This window comes from Onychostruthus taczanowskii, unplaced genomic scaffold, assembly GCF_017590055.1.
Source record: "Onychostruthus taczanowskii isolate IOZ18803 unplaced genomic scaffold, ASM1759005v1 scaffold48, whole genome shotgun sequence".
Taxonomy (NCBI): Eukaryota; Metazoa; Chordata; class Aves; order Passeriformes; family Passeridae; genus Onychostruthus; species Onychostruthus taczanowskii.
In genome coordinates, this window is record NW_024502347.1 from 2,131,063 (window position 1) to 2,151,646 (window position 20,584).

Consider the following 20,584-nt stretch of genomic DNA (forward strand, 5'->3'; position numbering starts at 1 on the left):
TTCTTCTTCTTCCCTGTGGCCGGGCCAATTCTCTACATTGTCACAGAACTTCAGGTCCCAACAGGTCTTGGCTGATAACGTCAGGCTGAGGGGCACCCCTGTATCAGATACCCTGCACCCCTTGGGGGGGCTGCAGTGGTCTGCAGTCAGTATCCATTGTGCCTCTGAGGAGCCATGCTCCCACCATCCCTGGAAGCAAGCAGCCAGAAGCTGCTGTTCTGCTGTGCTTTTTCACAGCTCTCTGTGTTTTGCTGGTGCTTCCCATGTTTTGTGCAAAACGTCCCAGTATTGCTCAAGGTAGCAATGCATTTCTTTGCTCAATACCACATAAATGACAACTAAAATATGTGGAAGTCTATGAAAATATGTTCTCCCTATTTAAAAATATTTCAGCTGTTATGTTCAGTGTGAAGCAGGTTCAACTCAATTCTGGGCTCTCTCTCCCTCTGCTGCACATGTGTGGATACTGAGTACCACCTTTCCTTACTCACAGATCCCAAATATCAAGTCAACTTCCAGTGAGAGTGGAAGGCAAAACAACTTAAGAGACTGCTTCTTTTCTGAGTTACGCCTCTGTAAATCCAGAGCAATTCCAGGGGAATCAACCTAAACCAGCATCAGCAAATTTGCTCTTAGTTTGCACAAAGAATGTTTGTCATAGCTGTTATTAAATGATGTCTTTATATTCCAGGTCTATTTTTAAAACAAAGGCAATGAAGTTTGGGCATCCAGTTCTATATATGGACACTCCAAATGGCATTGAAATGCCTCATGCATGTGTTTGGCTGAGTGTTGATTTGAGTGTCCAAATATGGACCTCAGAATGGGATATCTCACTTGGATAAGCATCCTTGCAGATTTGGCTCACAGCATTTATTTGAACAAAGCAAATTTACTTCTACAATTTAGCACAAAAAAGCACAAATTGTTTTCATTTTGAGGGACATCCTTATTCACAGAATCGGGCCACTCAAAAAACTGTCATGTGTAGTAGTTCTGAAAAAAATAAAGCTCTCAAGATCATCTAAGACAACAGAGGAGGAAATTAATGCAGAGTGCTTGCAGTATGAAGACCCCCTTTTATCACAAGGGCAAAATTCTCGCTGACAGCAAGAATTCAGTGCTAGCAGAAGGGCCCATGCAGCTTGATCACAGCAAACTCCCCCTCTGCCCGAGCAGTGTGAAGGGATGCACGCACGCCAGCTGCTCTGAGACCCGAGGCAAAACCGCCTTGCCCTGCTGAAGGAGACAGTCTCCGCATCCCAAACCCGCATGTACGAGCTGGAGCCATGGCTGCTGCACGCAGGGACCTTGCCCTGTATCTCCCAGTGCACAGGATTTTCTTTGTCTGGCTCCTGGATGGCAAGTTCCCCAGGAAAGAGCTCGGCTTGGCTGTTAGGTCTTAGTGCTCAATAAATAATGTCAGCAGCAGGAGAGCACCGATCTGCAAGTGTTTGCTGGGTTCCCCTTAATTGCAAAGGACCTCTACATCCTTTGTGTAATTCCATTCATTTTGTTGGCATCCTACAAGGGATGGATTTGGCCTCAGAAATAAAGCAGGTTTCTCTTGAATAATGTATTGTACCATTTGGTCTGCATTTTCCTCAAGGTTCATGTATACTTGGATATTTCTCCCCATATATGCAGCTGGAGATATTTTTTCAATAGCAAACAATGAACTGATTCAGCTGTTCAAAGCAGTTGTTCACATTCTGAATTTTGGGATAAGATGTTAAGAACATATAAGGTGAGCAAATTCTCAGGAAAGCTAAGGGAAGTTTGTGATCACTGGAAATGTGAAGCCAGCTCTAGCCTAGATCACTTTCTCTACCTCTGCTGTCCTGATGATTTTTGACAAGCTGATTCCATTTCTGGAAAAGAAAACCAGTTCACCAGAGAGAAAGATTTCTCTAAAGAGTCTGTTGTTTTTCAGAAGAGTGAAAATGTGTGCTAACAATTCTGGACCACTGACAAAAGCAAAATCAATACACACGGCCTTCGTTTTACAGCCAAGTTCAGATGAATAAATAGAGATGCAGCAAGCTGTTTACTAGGGATACAAGCTTTACTCTACATGCCCTTCCAAGCAGGCGTGCTTAGGCTGTTGTTGTTTGCCTTACATGGCTGGTTAATGAAATCAGTCAAATAGTTGCAGAGCTCACCGGACATTTCCAAGCCCTCCATCAGCAGCGCTGGCCAAGAGCTGGGAAGCAAACGCTGTTGTGTGAGATAGCTGTGGCAGAGGTTTGGGGGCACTTGGGAGGAGTTTGGTCCTTTGAAGAACCTCTGATTTCAGGGGGAGTTCATGCACAGAAAAGCCCCATCCTCACAAAAGGCAGGCAGAATACTGCCTGTACACTGCCCCAGAGGCAGCATGAGAAAAGTGTGCTTGCACAGATCCTCTCAAAATCAATGAAGCTGCAGCCACTGCATCTATCCAGGGATCTTCTCCAACATCAGGACCTAAATCTGCACTGTGCTAAGTGCAGGGTTTTTTCTCCCCATGCCTTAAACACTGCAGAAACTGAGAAGTGTCAAGGGAGGCACGAAGAAGGAAGGGAGATAGATATGTCTTTCAAGAACAACTTACACGTATTTTTCTGTGGCTTCAGACTCCGGGGTCTTCTTGTCTGTGACCAGGCAGGTATAGGAATGAATAACTGCATGCACAAAGAGGGAAAAAAAAAAAAAAAAGAAAAAAGAAAAAGAAAACAACAGCACATTGAAGTGCATTTTTTTCCTTGGAGATTTATTTTGTTTTAATAAATCTGACACCAGTCAGGGAGAGAGAAAAGCGTTGCAAGACCGAAAGGAAAGCAGAGCACGCTGAGGGTGCTTCAGATTCTTGCTCTCTTGAAGATGTTTCATCAAAATGTCTTTGAGCTCTCTCCCTAGACTCAGGAGTTGTTGGATTCCCCCCCACCCACCCTTTTTTTTTTTTGTTGGTTTTTTTTTTCCATTTGTTTGTTTGTTTTTTTTAAAAAGCGAGCTTACTCGCCCGGTGTGATTTCCAAGCTTTCACAGCTCTAATAAATAAGGAGCACCTGTAAAACAGTAGCTTGACTTAAGTGAATCTGTACAAAGGAAAATATAGAAATACAGTATATACATAGTGCTCATAGTGCACCATCACTACAAGGCTCTGGTTCAAATGACCCTGCTGCCCTGCTCCCAACACCGCTGACACAGAGACTCTGCTCCTGCAAACTGCTCCTCTTCCCCACAGCAGCCTTATAGAAAAGGTGTACTCTGAACACTCAAGAGTGAACAATTGCTTTATTCGAGTTAGTAAACAGTTACACTGAATCACAAGGTGATCTGATTTTTTTTTAAGTTTTTTTCTTTCTTTTTGATTTTTTGTGGGGTTTTTAAGGGTTTTTGTAATTTTTTTCTTTTCTTTTTTTTTTTTTTTCTTTTTTATTTGTCAGAATGGGATACTCCACAACTCTCTTACCAATTCAGTGCCAGTATAACATGCTCTAGTGTACTTTTGGACTCTTGGCTACAACTGTACAAGTGCACACAAGTAAATTCTACCCTGTTATCCTCCACCCACTGATTGAGGATCAAATTGCACATTTCTCTTAACCATGACAGGAGAAAGCAAACAGTGAAACAGAATCATGGGGGATCTTTCTCACTTTACCCTTGTTTTCATTGGTTTGTCCATACCATTCTAATTATCATGAAAGGGCTATGCATATGGAGAGATTGTCTCACTGCCTTCCTGGATCACTGAAAACCATCAGGGTTGAAATTTCATCCAAGTCTTTCGTGACGCCCAGCAAATATTCCCCTCAGATTATTTTACACCTTGAGGGAATTTTGGTCTTTAGTTCAACACTCTTGCTCTGTTCCCAAATGGGGCGCTATTTAGGGGAATTTAAAGAGAAAGCTGAGAAGAATAAACATTTACTGAGTTCTCTTGGCATTCAGTCTCTGAAAAACCACAGTATAAACTATTCATGCTGCTTCTTACATCTGTCAAATCAAAAATTAAAAGCCATAAAAGTGTAACACTGAAAATATGGCATTAGAAAGGATAAAGGTGGCCTTTGTAAAAATAACAAGGAAAGTATATTAGCCAATAAAATATTCTAACTCTTCATTTAAAAGTGCATCATGGGTAGGACAGAGATGATTCTGAAGCGTTGCTACTCCAGTATTACCCCTTTCCCCCATCAAAACTTGAATAGGTCCAAAACCATACAATGCAAATCACAATTCTTAGTGTAGCAGCAAAACCACAGCAGTTTTTCAAAGGAAAAAAAAATATTAAAAAAAAAAATCCGTATCATTGTCCAGTCTCAAATATCTGAACTTCGAAGTCAGTGAGGGAAAAGTACCTATGTTGGTCCATGTGGTTTTTGAAACCTGGGTGAAAAATCCCCCCCAGCAAGAAACGAAGAGGAAAAAGCGTTCCGAGAGGAGAAGAGGGGTGGTCGCAGGAATGCTGAGCACACTGTGTGGATCTGTGATGTGCTGTCTTCTGGGTCAAAGGCACCCGTGGGACCGAGACTTCCTCGGGGCTTCATGCCAGGAAGCTGCTTGCTTTGCTGGACTTTCAGCCAGAGGGGGTGGTGAGCGGACCAGCTGGTGTCATTCGGTGGAGTGACGTGGTTTGCTCTGCTCCCTTTCTCCATGCAAGGTACCCTGTCAGTGAGCGCTCCTGCAAAGCACACAAGCAGAGAGGGTCAGGGAGAGCAGCAGGAGGCTCACTGCAGGCAGGCTGGGCACTGCCTGAGCTCACATCCCACCCAGCCTCACGCTGGGCAGGCAGCCAGTCCGAGGCACAAGCCCACTGCTCCGGCCTCACCGGCCCCTCGTGCCTCAAGGGCCATTGGGACATGCAGCCTCCAAGGTTCCTGGAAAGGAAGATGGAGGAATTCCTGTGATATAAAGCTGCAAGCTGATATAATTATAGTTAATTCTCAACAACACCCTGGCAGTTATAAGTTTCTGAGTCTTGGTGTTTCTAGGGGATACTGGGACATACACCATTGATTTCCCTTGTCAGCTGGCCACATAAGCTACCTAGCAGTGACTGTCCCCTCTGTCTCCCTACACAGTGAACTTTGGACTTTATCTCCTTGGATTAGATTTGCTGTTCCCTACAGATTTGGACTGAAACTTTGCAGTCCTTATCAGCCTTAGTTTCAGTGCTGGGGCACACTTCCCTTCTCAGTCTGCTCCACGATCTCCCCTTCACACTGGCTCCTCTGCAATCCCTCTCAACAACGTGCCTCTATCCCCTAGCCAAACCTCTACCCTCCTTACAGCAAAGACTGGAAGGCACATGGAATATGTCGACCAGCATAAACCTCCATGGCATGGAGACCATGATATCTAGGTTGAGGAGTAATGTTTGTGCTTCCAGGCAATGTGCCCAGTGAGATGAGCTTCTTTGTGTGTACAGAGAGCTGTGAACAAGAACGAGACTGAGAATTGGGATCTATCCACCTACTAAGGTGAAGCACACGACTGCTTTCTGTCACATTTTTTGGCTTGAAGTCTTGGTGTAAAAAGGGAAGCAGAGAAAATTAAACCTGTAATGTCTGAAGCCTCACACAACTCTCTTTCCGTACATCAATGGAAATGAATTTCCATCCCTCACTAACCAGTCTCATAGTACATGGTACAGCACAGACCAATAAGGGATTTGGGAGGGAAGGCATAAAGAAGTTCAGTGGCAGGAAAGGCATAAAGAAGTTCAATGGCTCTTGATGCTTTCTGCCTGGAGCAGTCTTCTATCTGTGGAAGTTCTGTCTATTTTCCCCTGGTGCAGATGGACTCAGTGTAACAGGGTGTGCAGAAGGGTGAGAAGGACCTTCCCTGCTGACTGGCTCATATGGCAGTAATCGCGTTTGATGAATGCATCTTTGTAGCAATCAAGTTACAAAATAAAAATCCATATCAGGCATCGCATGCAAAGTTCTGCAAAGAAATGAGAACACACTAGTCATCTCTGCTTCAGAGCTCAATGCTGCACACCTCGTGCCAGCACTAGCGTGCATGACCAGCACAATAAAGTCAGCTATTTATATCTTCCCCCAAAAAAAACCCCAAATTACTTTTTAGGAGAGCGACATATGCTCTTCACCTTAGCTGAACCTGCCTTCAACACACATCAAATATTGCTGATCAGATAGAAAAATTGCATCAACCACAAAAGAATTTTCGTTAGGGTAAAGCCATGGAGTTGATCTCATGTGAGTTGTGCTGAGGTAAGCACACTGGGTTTTGCTTGCTTTCCAAAGTCAAGTAGGGCTGGGCTGATCCTGGGTTGGAAGACCACCTAGAAGTTAGAGGCAGGCTGTAGTTCAAACCCAGGAAGCAGCATGGAAAAGTTGAGGGAAAGAGAACAAGTAAGAAGGCTCATTTCTGCCCTATTGTTAATGTGGGGGGAAGGAGAATCACTCAACTGGATGATGACCCAGTTCAAGCAGGTGGCTTGGGGGTTCATCTCTGTGGGCTCAGATAATGATGCAGTGCTTCCATGCAACAGGTGAGAGCTGCACTGGTGCCCTGCGTGGCTGTTAGTCAAAACGTGAGCAATGGGCAGCTGTGACAGAGGCTGCACTCACCCACACGGACCTTCCTCTTTGGCTGATGCCTGACACATGAGGATTTGAGTCCTTGCTCAGGACAGCACAGAATTAGAGCATGGCAGGTCAATCTGGCAGCTCAGGCAAAGCCTCCCCTCTTGGCTCCCCTCTTTACTCCCTCTCTGCAGTTACCCAGCTATTTCCAGGTGCTGTTGCAGAGCTACAACCCTTTGTCCTGTGGTGGGAATCTTGGTCCTGCCTGGTAGAGCCAAATGCTGGAAGCGTTCCTCACTTCCCTGCCCCTCCATGCTGAGGAGCTCGGTGGCTCAGCTGTGGGGAGATGTCCTTCTTCTGCTCCCCCACAGCCAAGCACTGATCCCTGTGTCTCTGCTCCCAGCACTGCCCCAGGAGCCAAGCACAGCAGCATGCTCCTGATGGCCACCAGAAAGAGCTGCTTTTCCACAGTGTCCTCCCCAGTTATGTCCCGCTCCCTCAGAGGGGCCATGTCATTGACATGGCTTTGGACTCATACACACATTCAGACACACACACACACAGTTTTTTCCATGGTTGCTTCCCTGTCATTCTATGCCCCATTGAACATTTGTGTCTCCAGATTCCCACCTTATTGTTCAGAAAATATTAGAGACTGGGTGGGGAAGGCTGAAACAACCGTTGATGTGGACTGGCATGGCAGAGTTTCCATAATTTAGCACAGCACTTAATTCACCCAGACAATGAATGCTGATGTGCTAAAAGAGGCCTGGTTCATCTGGGACATGCATAGCCCTAGAGTAAAGGCACTGCAATTATTTTCTCGGGGAAATTGCTCTGAAGATAAACCACAAGAGTGCAGCTAAAGTCAGCATGGGAGCAAGATCAGCCCTGGAAACACTCGGGAATCATCTGTTACTTGTAATAGTTCTGTAATTTTTTAATTTTTTTTTTTTACAATTCTTGAAGCAGTTCAAGCTTCTTCATTAAAACCTTCCCCTTTGAATACTCTATGATTTATCTTTCCATGAGCTAACAGAAGGGATGCCACATTGCAAAAGACAGGGAGGACTTTTAGCTCAAATGGGAAAACAAGCTGAGTCCTTAAGCACCAATGCTGGATTTCAAAGACAGTGATTTCCTTCTGCTCTGACCTTGTAAGCTAAAGATCCTCCTCAGCTTTGGGTCACAGGCTCTCCCTTCTACTGATACATGAGCTGCAATCTGGACAAACATTGTGACTTTAGGGAATGCATTGGGGAAGAGCCCTGGGATTTGCCTTCTATGCCTAGGGAGAAGAAGTTGTAAAGACACCCCCCACTGTATGGATTGAACACCATTTTCTCCAGGCTATTACTGACAGGGGGGTCTCTGGTTTATGTTTTGGGGCATTCTGAGGTATGTACAGGGATCATGCAAAGAGGAAAATGCCATCATGGTTTTGAACTTCTAATCTCTACACTGGAAATCACTCCTATAGCAGACCACAGAGCCTGCCAGGCTGATTATATTATTATCCTGATTATTTTTGGATATATCTCCACAACAGCAAGGCAGGCCAGTCTCCCCCAGTTCGTGCAGCATCAGTGTGCTTACCAGCCTTGTAAGTAGTGTGCTTTGCCACTGGTGTGCATATGTGGCAGAAGATATTATTTTCCTCTGAAAAAAACCCAGCCAAATTTTCAACAAATTCTCCCATTCTAAACTGGGATAGTTGAAATTTTGCAAGGTATTTTTAAAAAAATAACAAAAAGCAAACAACACCCCCCCCCAAAAAAAAAAAAAAAACAAAAAACAAAAAACCCCAAAAAACCAACCCAACCATAACACACCTCCTCCCCCGCAAAAAAAAATCCAAACAAAAAACCAAACTGAACTAAACAAAAAAACCCCCAAAACTGAAAAACTGAAATAGAAGGTAAACCAAATCCAGACAGGTTCTACTCTCCTTTCCTGAAAACAGGCAATCACTGTGATGCAATAACCCTTCTTTAAACCTCCGATTTTGTCTGAATCAGAAAAATAACTTCAACTTGCATTTGAGCAGTCTCCTGTGGGCCTAAACCACTATTCCAAGGTGATTCCCAATTTTGTTATTCAACCTGATCTCTCCAGTAAAACCAGTTAAATAGCCAGAGAAAGGCAGTGTAGCTGTTGGTAGTGGTAAGGAGGATGGTGAGGATGGGTGTCGTGCTGAGCCACAGCCTGTACCTCCCTGAGAGTCCTCCTCCTCACCTGGGCCTGGCTTTTTAGCCTGAAATTCTATTGTGGGCCACAAAACTATAACAATTATAATAACAAAACTTTCTGAAGCAGCAATGAACCTCCTTAGTGAAAAGCTTCAGCATCCTGTATCAGGAAGCAATCAACATTTTCCCATTTTCCCATGAACAACTCCACTGTCCACAACCATCCAGGACTGCATGGCTGGCACTGTCCTCATGGGGTTTCTCCCTGGTTTTCACAGCCCTTGTTCTGGTTCTTTTCAAGTCTAAACAAGAGTAGATGCAGACTCATCCAAAAGCAAGGGGGCATGCTCAGGTGGCAAAAATGTCATGTGGGACATGACATTTCCATGTCTTGTGGGAGAAAGAAGAGGAAAAGCTCATCCAGAGCACATAAGAGCAAGTGGGTGAGTCCTGGCATAGACCTCAGTGCAGTGCCAGGCACCTAGGCACTGAAAAACCTGCATTGGCCCAAACACTGCTTTAGATTTTCTCTATTTCTCACCCCAAGGAGACAGGAACAATGTTTTTGCCACCAAGATAACCATTTCAGCAATAATTGGCAAACTGCTTCAAATAAAACTGAATTGGCATTTTAACTGATCTTTCAAATTTAGGGTCAGAATTCAAATTTTCAGTGACTGTCATATATCCTCGCTAGTTCTGTTCAAGACCCTCTCAACTGGAGAATTCCTGTGGGAAAGGGCTTTTTTTTCCTCTTCTTTTTGGATATGGAACTTAGAAGTGGCAGCGCAAGTGGTTCATGAAACCTTATAAATATTTGGAGCATAAGCAGACAACACAAAGTTTTGCACTTAACCATGTGGGCTCCAAATAAATAGCTGAAAATTGCTTTAACCATAGGTTTCAATATCAATCACCTGATGATGGGATGCAGATCTCTCCAGAGAGGTCAGAATTCCATAGTTATGTCACTCAACACTACCCAATCCTGAAACCCCCTATTTCTTAATTTTTCTTTTTTTTTCTTTTTTTTTTTTTTAATATCTGTTTTCATAGAAAATGATTACATTACACAGCACGAAAGTCCAAAACTGGGACTGGAAGATGGAGCACAGCAGGCAGTACGGGTGTCCTCTCAGCAAATGCAGTTCAGCCTCTTTGCCTTTAGATAATTTGTTTTTGAAGGTTGGCTCGAATTTAAGGCAGCAATGTTTCAGAAACGCTTGGAAAAGCGAGCCAGCTGCAGGGCGGATATCATTACAAATTGAGACACATGTTGTACAGGAATACCATTCTTTTCAAATACCAAAGTTGTGTCTGGGGAAGCAAAGCCACGCAAAGGAGTTGGAGGCAGGACCTCGATCTGTAACGTGCCGAAGGCCTTCAACTTGCATTAGAGGCACCAAGCGCTGAGTGCACACAGTACTGAGCAGGATCAAGCCCAGATATTTAATCAGCTGTAATTTTCATGGTAGAAGCAAACGTTAAATAGTTGAGGGTTCTGCAGAATGTTAGAGGTTACTCCGATTCATGGCTCTCACGAGATGATCACACACGTTTCCAAAGACAACTTTCATTCCTGCGAGTGCACTGCAGCTCATTATCAAAATAATGTAAATAAGGTCATTATTAGTAGGGCTTTGACTGGTGGAGGCACCCAGAAACATGCTTACCTTTATGGGACCAACAGGAGAGACTCAGCAGGTTATCTGGAAACAAAAATTGCTTCAGAGTCTTGCTTGCCAATGTCTGATTTCCACCTGACTTCTTGCTCAAAGAGCTTTGTTTCTACTTTTCTTCAATCTTCCACTGTGGTTTTTTACACAATAATTTAATTTTATCTTAAAATCTATACATCACTGCTTGAGTATGTCCAACTTTTTTACAACCACAGCCCTCAGAAGTGTTTTGCTCCTTTCTCTCCCACTTTCAGGTATTGCTTGTAATTCTGTTAAATAGTTTATAATCTTCTCACAGTTGTTCAGAGCTCACTGCTCCACACTGAGGTTGGCCATGGTGTTTCAGGGTCAAGCTTCACAAAGGCTGTGAGGTGCTTAGCTCCTCATCAGATTTCAGTGGCAATCAGACACATACCATCCAGCATCTTGGCCCCTGCATGTCAAGGTAATCGATGTCTAGATGATGTTTTTACAAGTGTTTTTACAAGAGTCTGTTTTACTATGGTCTTTGTTGGTAGGGACTCTGTATTTAATTATGAGTTGTGCTTTCCTCCCCACCCCCATAAAATTTCCCTGCACCACTGACTTCGGTAGCTCGACAGCGCAAGGACAGGCTGATGAAGAGCTCGAGTCTTCCCACAGGGCTGTTTCACACTTAACACTTTTCAGTGCAGCCAAACCTGCTTGAACCAACTTAAATAAGTGCCTGATCAGTCTTTAAAGCCTGGCAAATAATTATGAGCAACTCATTGTTCCAATATGAATGTGGGTTGCACCAACTTAGGGAATGCATGGTGCTTACTTCAGTTCAAATGGTTTTCATTTCATAAGACAATTAAAACTAATAATGGCAAGTAAAAATTATCAAAATTATCTCTGAAATTGGTGGTCTGAGGTCCTGGGAGCTGTCAGGTAGGCTACAGTCTGTAGGTGTCATAGGTTCTTCAGATTTCTCTGGGTCTGTCAATTGAGCTATGCCTTTTTTGGCTGTCAAGTTCTAGCCATGTGTTTTGTTTGCCAACAGCCCTAGATGATTATTACCTTTACAAATCAGACCAGGTGTAGTTATTTTCTAAACTGAGTTCAAGAATCAGATTTCATGTTTGAAACATGTGCCCTAGGAGGTTTTATAGAAAAGCAGGATTAGCCCATCAGAAATCAGCACTTGCTCCTTTGATTCAAAGAGTGTGCAGTGATCTATGGCAGCGTACCACGAGCCTGCTATTTACTGCCACCGAGACGGAAGTTAGCACTCCCACACCCCGGCAGCAAGATGTGGGAGCTGAAAGCTACCCTGGAAGCGTGTCATTTTATACTTCACTATTTTGAGAACCTTTTGTTTTTTTTTTTTTTCTCTGGGAAATCCTTTTTCTGATTTAATATACCTGAGAAGGTATACAGGCAATTTTGAAACATAAGATCACACTGCTAGAGTCAGGCAGCTGTCAATGGCAAAGCTTCAGTTCCAAGCAAAAGTGTTTAAGGCTTTGTGGTGTTAAAAGTCTCTCCTCTCCCCCTCTAGATAAATGGAAAATTTCTGTAGGCTCGTAAGAAGCCAGGTGAAGGAAAACTTCTGAAGCAGAAGAGTAGGTGTTAAGTGTATGAGTCCAATTACTCTGCTGATTTAAATTTGTTTGGCACCAGTGGAACTATATCCAGTTAAAATTAGCTAAGGCTCTGGCCCATAGTACCATGTCAACAAAGATGACTAGCATAGAAATGTGCTCAAATATAGAAAAACTGTTTTCAAGTATATCTTTAAGGTTAAATTTTGTCCTGATCATAGCAAGCTGGGCAGAGGTAAGCAAGATGTTGGTAGACAGATACCACATTGACAAAGGAGATATAAAATGTCTAAGGCTTAAAAAAAAAAAGAAGGTTAATAGTTATGCCCCTTGCCTCAGGAATCCAGATCAGAGCAGGAAATCTCACACTGGACCATTATGAGCAGAGGAGCTCAAAGTGGGATATATACTACTTCTGCTCTGAACTGAGTGCTCTGCATGCTGTATATTTTTATGAATACAGCGCATCGACTAGGCAGCTGAAGGTTTGGGCCTTTCACACAGCAGATGCTGACCCTAGGACATACAGGTTGGCTCTGTAGGTGGCCGTAGACCTACTATTTCCATTACTTCTGGAAGAAATTCTGCTATCACAAGCAGAAAAACTCCTTCCTTTCCTGACCCCTCTGTCCCCAACACAGGATTACCCAACACACACACATACGCACACACAGAAGCTAGTTGTGAGTTTAGCGTGTGCCACTTCATTTTCTCATTTAGTTTAACATAACTATCATGTTAAATCCAAGCAGACCTCAGTGTTTTCATTTCTTTGCTTTAGGAAACATTGACATCAAAGCTGGTGGGTTAAAACTGATCCCGCCAGGGCATAAAGCATGTAGGCAGGCAACACTAACACTGCTAATTTTAGAAACTCACATTGCTCAAACTTGAAAATATAACACTCAACAGAATACTCTTTCTAGCTTCACTCCTTTATCATAGCAGGACTTTGGCACTGAGACATCTTTTGATAGTTTTTCAAATTGCATCAAGTTAGAACAGCTTGACAGTCCACATCCTGATGGAGAAACTAAACTTTAACATCAAGGATTACGTTGCTGATTAGCACTTTCAATAATCAAGTAATTGGTACATTAAATATTCCAGAAATTGGCAACTTGCCCAAAAAGGTCACGCTTGCACTGATTCCTTTTTAGAGAGTCCGTGTTGCTGTTACATGAATTCAATCTGTCTGTCCAGAACTCTAGCATAAAAATATTTGGCTAATTTCCTTCTTGTCACACAATTTGATGGGAAATAAAATCCAGGAAAAGTTGCACATTAGGGCAATATGTTCAGATTTTCCAATTCAAGTAGGTGAGAAGCAAGAGGGAAAAAGACAACTGGCTGGACTTTTTTTACCCCAGGTTAGTGTGGCCAGTGCTATCAACACAAACCTCCAAGGGCCAAAATCAACACATTTGTTAGTGCAGCTTCTATCCTCTAGATTTCTAATTTATTAGAATTTCTAATAAAAATTCTAATTCTAATGAGGTTGGAGTCTCACTTAAGGAATCCTCCCCACAACTGAACTGCAGAAGAAGGGTTTTAGCTCCCTGCTTCCTGAGGCCTGGGCAGGAGGAACTAACCCATGGGCACGGCAGAGGTCAGAGCTGCGGGTGCAAGAGGCTACACTGATGTTCTCTTCTCTATGTCTCTGCACAGATACAGACAGGCTCTGAGCCCTGCTCAGTCCTCACAGGCAGGGAGGGCAGAAATCTAACGCAGAGCCCTTTTGCTGCCCCAGACTGGCTATGACCAGCAAAGCTGAAATAGCAAAAGAGGGCTCTGCATGAAACCACAGAGTCCTCACCTCAAATCAATCATCTGAGCTGCACAAATCACTTGTGCGTGCCTTGAGACGCTCAAAACCCACCCGCATTTCACGGAGGTGCCCACTGGAATGAGATGGTTACCATGATGTTTACTTCTGCAGAGTGTTTGGAGTATCCTCTTTCCCTTGGAGCACATAAGGACCCTGGTTTCCCATATCTTCTGCACAGAGGCTACTTATTTTCTTTTTCTGGAGGAATGAGGGGATGAACACAGACTAATAACCATCACCATGCTGTGCTATGCTACTGCACAAGCCCCAGGGGTACAGCAGACACCTAGGCTGGGCTTCTTAATTTCCAGTGCCTATGTGGACATCTAGGTCTGTGCCAGTCACCCTAAGTTTACCTCATTGCAGGCAGAAATAGGCACTCCTAGGGCACAATTCATCTGAGCTGTCCTAGTTGTTGACTCTGGGATGAGCTCAGCTGTCTCTTTGAAGTGCCTGCTTCTCTAGGTTAACGAGAGTTTAGACAATTAGCTCAGCTGCATCTTTGTTACACATGTCTATTTTGGGTCAGATTAATCTTGCCTGGCAACTTGAAAACTTTCCTGTAAGACAACCCTTACACTGAGGCAAAGAAATATGAAAAAGTCAGGATGAAAGGGAAAATCGCTGCTCCTGAGGCTAATCACAGTGGCAGTTATTGACATTTAGAGAATACAAAGGGCTGAGGACAGTAACTGAATGATAAAGAATCCTTGTCTTTCCAATGCAGCTTGTTCAGTTTGCCAACTTTCTCTTTCAAATACTATCTGTGAAGTGATGTCATGAATAATCATGTCAACAGGCAGAAATACACAACTCGGTGAAGCCAGAACTCTCTCTGAGGGTTTGGGCTCTGGCTTTGAATGATACTAAACTCTTCTTGGGACTGAGACCTTGAAGAGGCAGAACGGATGCAGCCTGGATAGTCCAGATAAGCAGAAATAGATGCTAAGAACCAGCCTGTCTCTGACTACAGAGAAAGCACATAAATGTGCATGCAAGTCTTCCAGCACTGTCTTGAAATAAGCAGCTATGAGGAGCTTCAGCAAGGTGGGAAAGGAAGGGTTAACCATGGCTCTCCTAAAATTTATTAAAAAGGATACAGCCAAATAGCAGCCTTCTCACTAGATCAAATCACTACCCCCAGGTAGAAGCATGCATACATTTATGAAGGGAATCTTTCAAGCTCCAAAGGTAACACCAGGGTTTGCAATAAAGATATCACTGATGGGGGACATACATTCCATACCTCAGGGGCAGGTAGGGGGATCCCCACTAATAGGACCTAGGAGTGTGTAAAGATTTTAAATATTAATTTGACTTCCGAGTTACTGTATATGCTGATTATTAGTCCAAGAATGTGATAGTTGTCCTCTCTTCTTATTAGTGTATCTTTTAAATGTGTCAGCACACGCTGAGAGCAAAGAATAATGGTTGTGCTCCACCAAAGAAAGTAAATAAATACTGCTGGTGATCAAGGGAAGAAATGTTTCCAGCCCTGCAACCAGCACAGGGAATTCGGTGTTAACAAATGAGAAGGGAGATATACTACATATCTTTGATGGTGCAATTAGCCCACACTGATGGAGCAGGGAGATACTGCAATGGCCCAGATTACACAGCCTGCTGCTGCTATCTGTGGCTGTAGGTGCCAAACACCACTGCAGTCACTATTTGTGCTACCAGGAACAGGGATTTACTGGAGGCTGCAGAATATTCCACGGATTGTAACGAAATCTGGCATGTCACCAAGCCACATCCGGAGAAGCATCAGTATTTTACTGCTGAACAGATTTCTTGCAACACCCACCATTTCCCTTTTTCCTGAAAGAAGCTCTCCGTGCTCGTGAATCTAAATAAATTCCATTACATTAGTTTTGTTAAGGAATATATTCAGTACAGGTAGCACAGTGTGCAGCTGCAGTGCCAGCTGCAGGTTGAGCTTTGGGGGGGCCAGAGCCCAAGCCTGGGCACCAGGCAAGAGGGTGGGAACGGGCACTGATCCTTTCCATAACAAAGGACACAGGGTGACCAGACACCCCCAACAACCCTCAGACTTTCCTGTGCTTAAACTGTGAGGGTATGCAAGGTGAAAAAGCCCAGGGGTTCCTTTGTTCTGGATCCCTACTCAAAGGCATCAGCTCAAGCTCTTGTTATGTTATTTATTTATTGCACCATAATGAAATTGTTTCAATGTCTGGGATATCTGAGAACTCTGCTACAGAAAACCCAGGGTCGAGCCAGTGAGGAAACCTGGTCTGATTGTGTGAGTGTGGGGTGTGTAGCTGTGGAGGGGCTTCTGTCCCACTCAGGTGGTACGAGAGTGACTGCCAGAGCCATTCTTGGATGGTTAGACAGGGAAGATTCATTAGACAGTTTCTCACTCACAGGTTTGAAGCATCAGACACACACTTAGAGTTTCACAAAGATGCTACGCTATCAAAGGGATTCAGTAGGCTGGAAATTGGAACAAAGGATGAGAGGTTTCTGCATCTGGAGCACTGTCCTTGGACAAGCCATGGGGGTTGGTGGAGTTACCTATAACTCTGTCTTGCTTTGCAGCACTACTAGGAGCCACAAACATATACCAAGCACAGGGCTGGGGCAAATCTCAGCTGTTTTTCTAAGGTAGGAGACTTACACCAAAGGCAGATATCCCAGACAAGGCAGTAAAGCCCCATGGCAGAGGTTTTGCTGCAATAAGCTATAGTGGGCAGGTCCCACACAGCCGGCAGTCCCTAAGCACCAATACATGAGAAAGGAAAGCCCAAGGAGAGGAGTTCAGTCTCTAGAGAACAGCTCAGTGGAAAGCCAGGGTGCAGGCTGGAGGCAGACCAAAGCATGATGGTTGGAGGTGACCATTCGCTAAGTCCATTGGATGTGAGCTAGCAGGAAGCTGCTGGGTCATCTGGCTCTATGCTACGCTGCAGGGCAATTTCAGTCATCATGAAGGCTTGAACTGCTGTGTAACTTAGCTGGAATAAGTAAGCAGATTAATGGCCCAGACCTGTACCATATTCTAGGCAGAAAACCACTGATTTTGACATACACATCACAATAACTTCACAGCCAGAACCATCATTATATGTTCTGTGAGCAAAAGTGTAATGAAGCTGCTGATGAATGGAGAACTGACAAGTACAGATGCAATACAACACAAAAAACAATACTACAACACAAATACCAACAGTTTTCTGAAAGTGCTCGTAAATTGGAATTTGTATCTTTCTGTTTCATAAAGGCCACATCCACATGAGTTTGCCCTCATACCTGAAAATACTGAATTCTATTCACACAGAAGGCAGTAGTGATTACACAAACCTTTACTTATTCTGATTTCGAATTCGGAGACACCTCCTTTTCAATGGTGGCTCCAGATCCTCTGGCCCTGTGCTGAGTATTGGCGTTGAGATAATGCACGGCGCAATAGCAGTCTTTTCTGCTGGTTTTGGCACAGGCTGGATCACGCAACCTGTCTTGGGCAGCATCCTCAAAGCATATGCATGGTCCTCGTCTGCTGGATTGTTAAGGTTCGGGTCCTGTTTGTCTCCCCCGGCCAGGGGCTCCTCCCCAGTCTTCTTGCAAGCATCTCCCTCAAGGTGGCAGTTCGACGCACAGTTGTTCTCCTTGACGGACTCCAGCTCGCTCACCGCCAGCTCCTCCGGGGACTGGGGCTTTTTCGGCTCCTGGGGCGGCTCCGGGTTCTTCGAACCCTCTGTGCTCTTTGTGCCATTCACAATGACGTTGCACACCGCTGCGCCAGCTTCCAGTCCTGGCGTGCCAGAGGCCAAGGAGACGGGACAGCAGTGAGCTCCGTCACTGCACGGTAACGTTTTTGAGTCAACTGGGCTGCAGTTGTCCCTGCAGTCACTGCAGTTCCTTTTGTCTGAGCTACCAAAAGCCAAATTTACAACACTGTTAGGTTCACGTTCAACTTTCACTTGGGCGTGTAGAGCCCTGTGGATGACATTGTGCAGCCTAGACCGGTGGCCTACTGTTAGGTCTATCACACCGTCCTGCGGACTCTGTAGCACACTGGGGAAACCAAATTTACTGTTCGCTGGACTACTAGGTCTGACAGTCAAATCAACAACTTCATTTTTACTGTGCTCCTGAAGCACTTTAGCTTGATTAAGGGACTGGCCTGAGCAGCTCGGTGATGAGTCAGAGGATTTGGATGATCCTTGCTTTGACTCTCGAGGGGATGAAGAGCTATTGGTTGGCTTTGCCCCAGGCGTCTCGCTGGAGGTACTCGGAATGAAGCTTTCACCATTGCTGGAGAAGCCATTGGGGGGTTTGGAGTCGTTGATGTGAGGGATGGGGATGGGAATGGGGATGGGAACGGGCAAAGGGACAATGACAGGATATGGCACTAGTAGAGTTGGGGGTGGCACCAGTGGGGCAAGGGATGGCAATCCAAAGTTCATCATCTGTGGCATAGGCATAGGACCATTTGGCATCATGCTGACAGGGGGGAAGGGAAGACTGGGCAAAGGAGCACCGGGAGGGGGAGGCGGCAACAAGCCAGGAGGATTCCCAGGCATGGTAGGTGTTGTGGGGGGATGGATATGGGGGGAAAGCATTGGCCTGTGCATGGGGCTAGAGGTGGGACCCATATTTCTGGGACCACCTGGTGGGGGACCAATTCCAGGAATCATTGGATTTGACAGAGGGCTGTTAGGATTTGAGGCATGGTGAGGTGGCCCACGAATAAACGGTGGACGGATTTGCTGCATAATTTGCTGTTCCATGAATATGGGCAGAGGAACTGGCCCACGGTTTGTCATCACCATGGGAGGACTGCGAGGAGGGACACCAATTGGAGGCACAATGCTAGCAGGTGGCTGGACAGAAACTGGTGGAATATTTGGATTCTCACTGATGGGAATAGGTTTGGGAACTGGCGTGGGGATTTTAGTGACAGAGCAGTTGGCAGTGTCAGACGGAGAGGCAGTGGTAGACGCTGATGGTCCAGGGCCTTGAATTTGGCCAGCTGCAGACGCTGGGGATGGGGCTTTTCTCCGAGCATCTGCTAGCGGTATATTCCAAGAATCTGGAGTCAGCAGCTGCACCCCAGTGCCTTCTGCTTTATTTTCGACTGGAGGATGTAATGTACTGCACAGTCCAGCTGGAAGATTGGCCTGTGTCTCTTTGTAGAAAATGTCCATTTTGTACTGATTGAGACATTTTGCACTGCAGAACTGAAGCCTTCTTTCCCCGTCCCCAAAATCCAGATACTCTTTTGTGTGTCTTATGTGCTTACACCAGTCACATACCTACAACACAGTAATAAAATCAAATCAGGTAAGAAAAGCAATCTTCTCTTCATAGTGTTATTTTAAAAGTAACTTTTCAGTTGCTAAATACATTCTTTTTCTAACAGGAAAAAAAGAAGTTACATTTGTGAAAACTGCACCTTTTTTTTCCCCAACATATTAATAAATTGAATGCCACTCCCTTTTCTGGCTTCCATGATCTCAGTTCTACCTTATACAATGCCTTATATATCTTAAACCCAAAACACAGAGAAGAATCCTCAGCTGGCATAAACTGTTATAACACGCATATGCAAGTATGCAAAGTCCATATGAGTATGGCTGTGATTACTCCTTGGTGGTAATCTAAGCACGCCCGTGCCATCTGAGATGCCATACTACACAAGCAGTGTGTGAACTTGAAAAGGACTCAGAGAATTGCTGGAAATGAGCGCAAACCATTCTCTGCTGAACTGCAGCACACAGTAACATTTAGTATTCTACTAAAGGTATCAAATAATAGGTTGGAAAGAGTGTGATATTTCAAAATGGCATCACAAAGCAAAAAGCATCATTGATTCTTTGCCTTTCGTTCAAAGGAGAAACTTGGAAAAAGTCGGGATATTTGAGTACAGTTCCAATAGTCCCAATTTGTGATGTTTCAGCAAGCTGGAATTATTTTCTGAGCTGTTTGCCCACTCTTGTGTACAAGTCACTTTGAGTAAAACTTCTTGGCAAGCAAGGACCTGTTTAGCAACTTCTCCAATACTACAGCAAAAAGTTTGCATTGCAGGCTCAATTTTGTTTTGTTTCTCTGCTTTCCATTTAATCCTTTTTTTTGTGTTGCTATTGGCGTGGTAAAGGCACAGCCAATTTTTTTTTTAAATAAGGCTGCAGAACTAATTAAGCTGTGAAAGGTTTTCCCAGTTGTAAACCACTAGACACCAAAGTTCAAAAAATAGTCATTCTAGGCTTCAGAATCCATTACTTCAGAGAAATTATTGTGATTTCATTAACACATTAATTTTGCAACACCAACAGCTCTCACAGATGGTGAAGACATGATCTACAATTCAAATATGACTCTTGTTTGCACAAATGCCTTTCCTTCATATGGCATTTTAAACAAGAATTAATATGAGTAATCTTGCCATAGCTATAAACAGATAAACAGATGTCAGATTTTTCAGTGCCTCACTTTTTTGACAGAATTTTACACACACAAAACCCCCCCATTTTTGTCATTTACATTAGTTCTCAAAATACTCCACCGACAGAGATTTTTGGTGCTTTCTATCTGCATGTTGAGCCTATGACCATGTCACAATATATCCTGGTATTGTTTGCTCTGCCTTTTCCACATAGCCCATATTAGCTTGTTTTGAAATGACTCTATCTTTTGCACAAAGGAAAAAAATACACAAAAATCCCCAAAGAAGACTATGATTGTGAAAAGACTGCATTAAAAGGATAATTAATTTTAATAACTATTGGCCATATAAACAATTCAAAACAACATATGCTGGGCATCT

The 20,584-nt window shown here is 44.1% G+C and overlaps 1 protein-coding gene across 4 annotated transcripts in view; it reads right to left on the minus strand.

Annotated features, from left to right (window-relative positions):
- Window positions 1-3,257: 3,257 nt before the first annotated feature.
- Window positions 3,258-20,584, minus strand: part of LOC121341391 (sine oculis binding protein homolog) — a 113,625-nt gene continuing 96,298 nt past the window's right edge. For 2 of the 4 annotated variants that reach the window (XM_041414855.1, XM_041414852.1), the window contains 2 exons: window positions 17,119-19,073; window positions 3,258-4,669 (listed from right to left, as the gene is read on the minus strand). In XM_041414855.1, coding sequence (XP_041270789.1) covers window positions 17,121-19,073 — 1,953 coding nt within the window. In that variant the 3' untranslated portion in view covers window positions 3,258-4,669; window positions 17,119-17,120. Of the gene's footprint in view, window positions 4,670-10,401; window positions 10,438-10,469; window positions 10,841-17,118; window positions 19,074-20,584 lie in introns of those variants that run through there. The other 2 variants (XM_041414853.1, XM_041414854.1) reach the window with 2 other exon arrangements.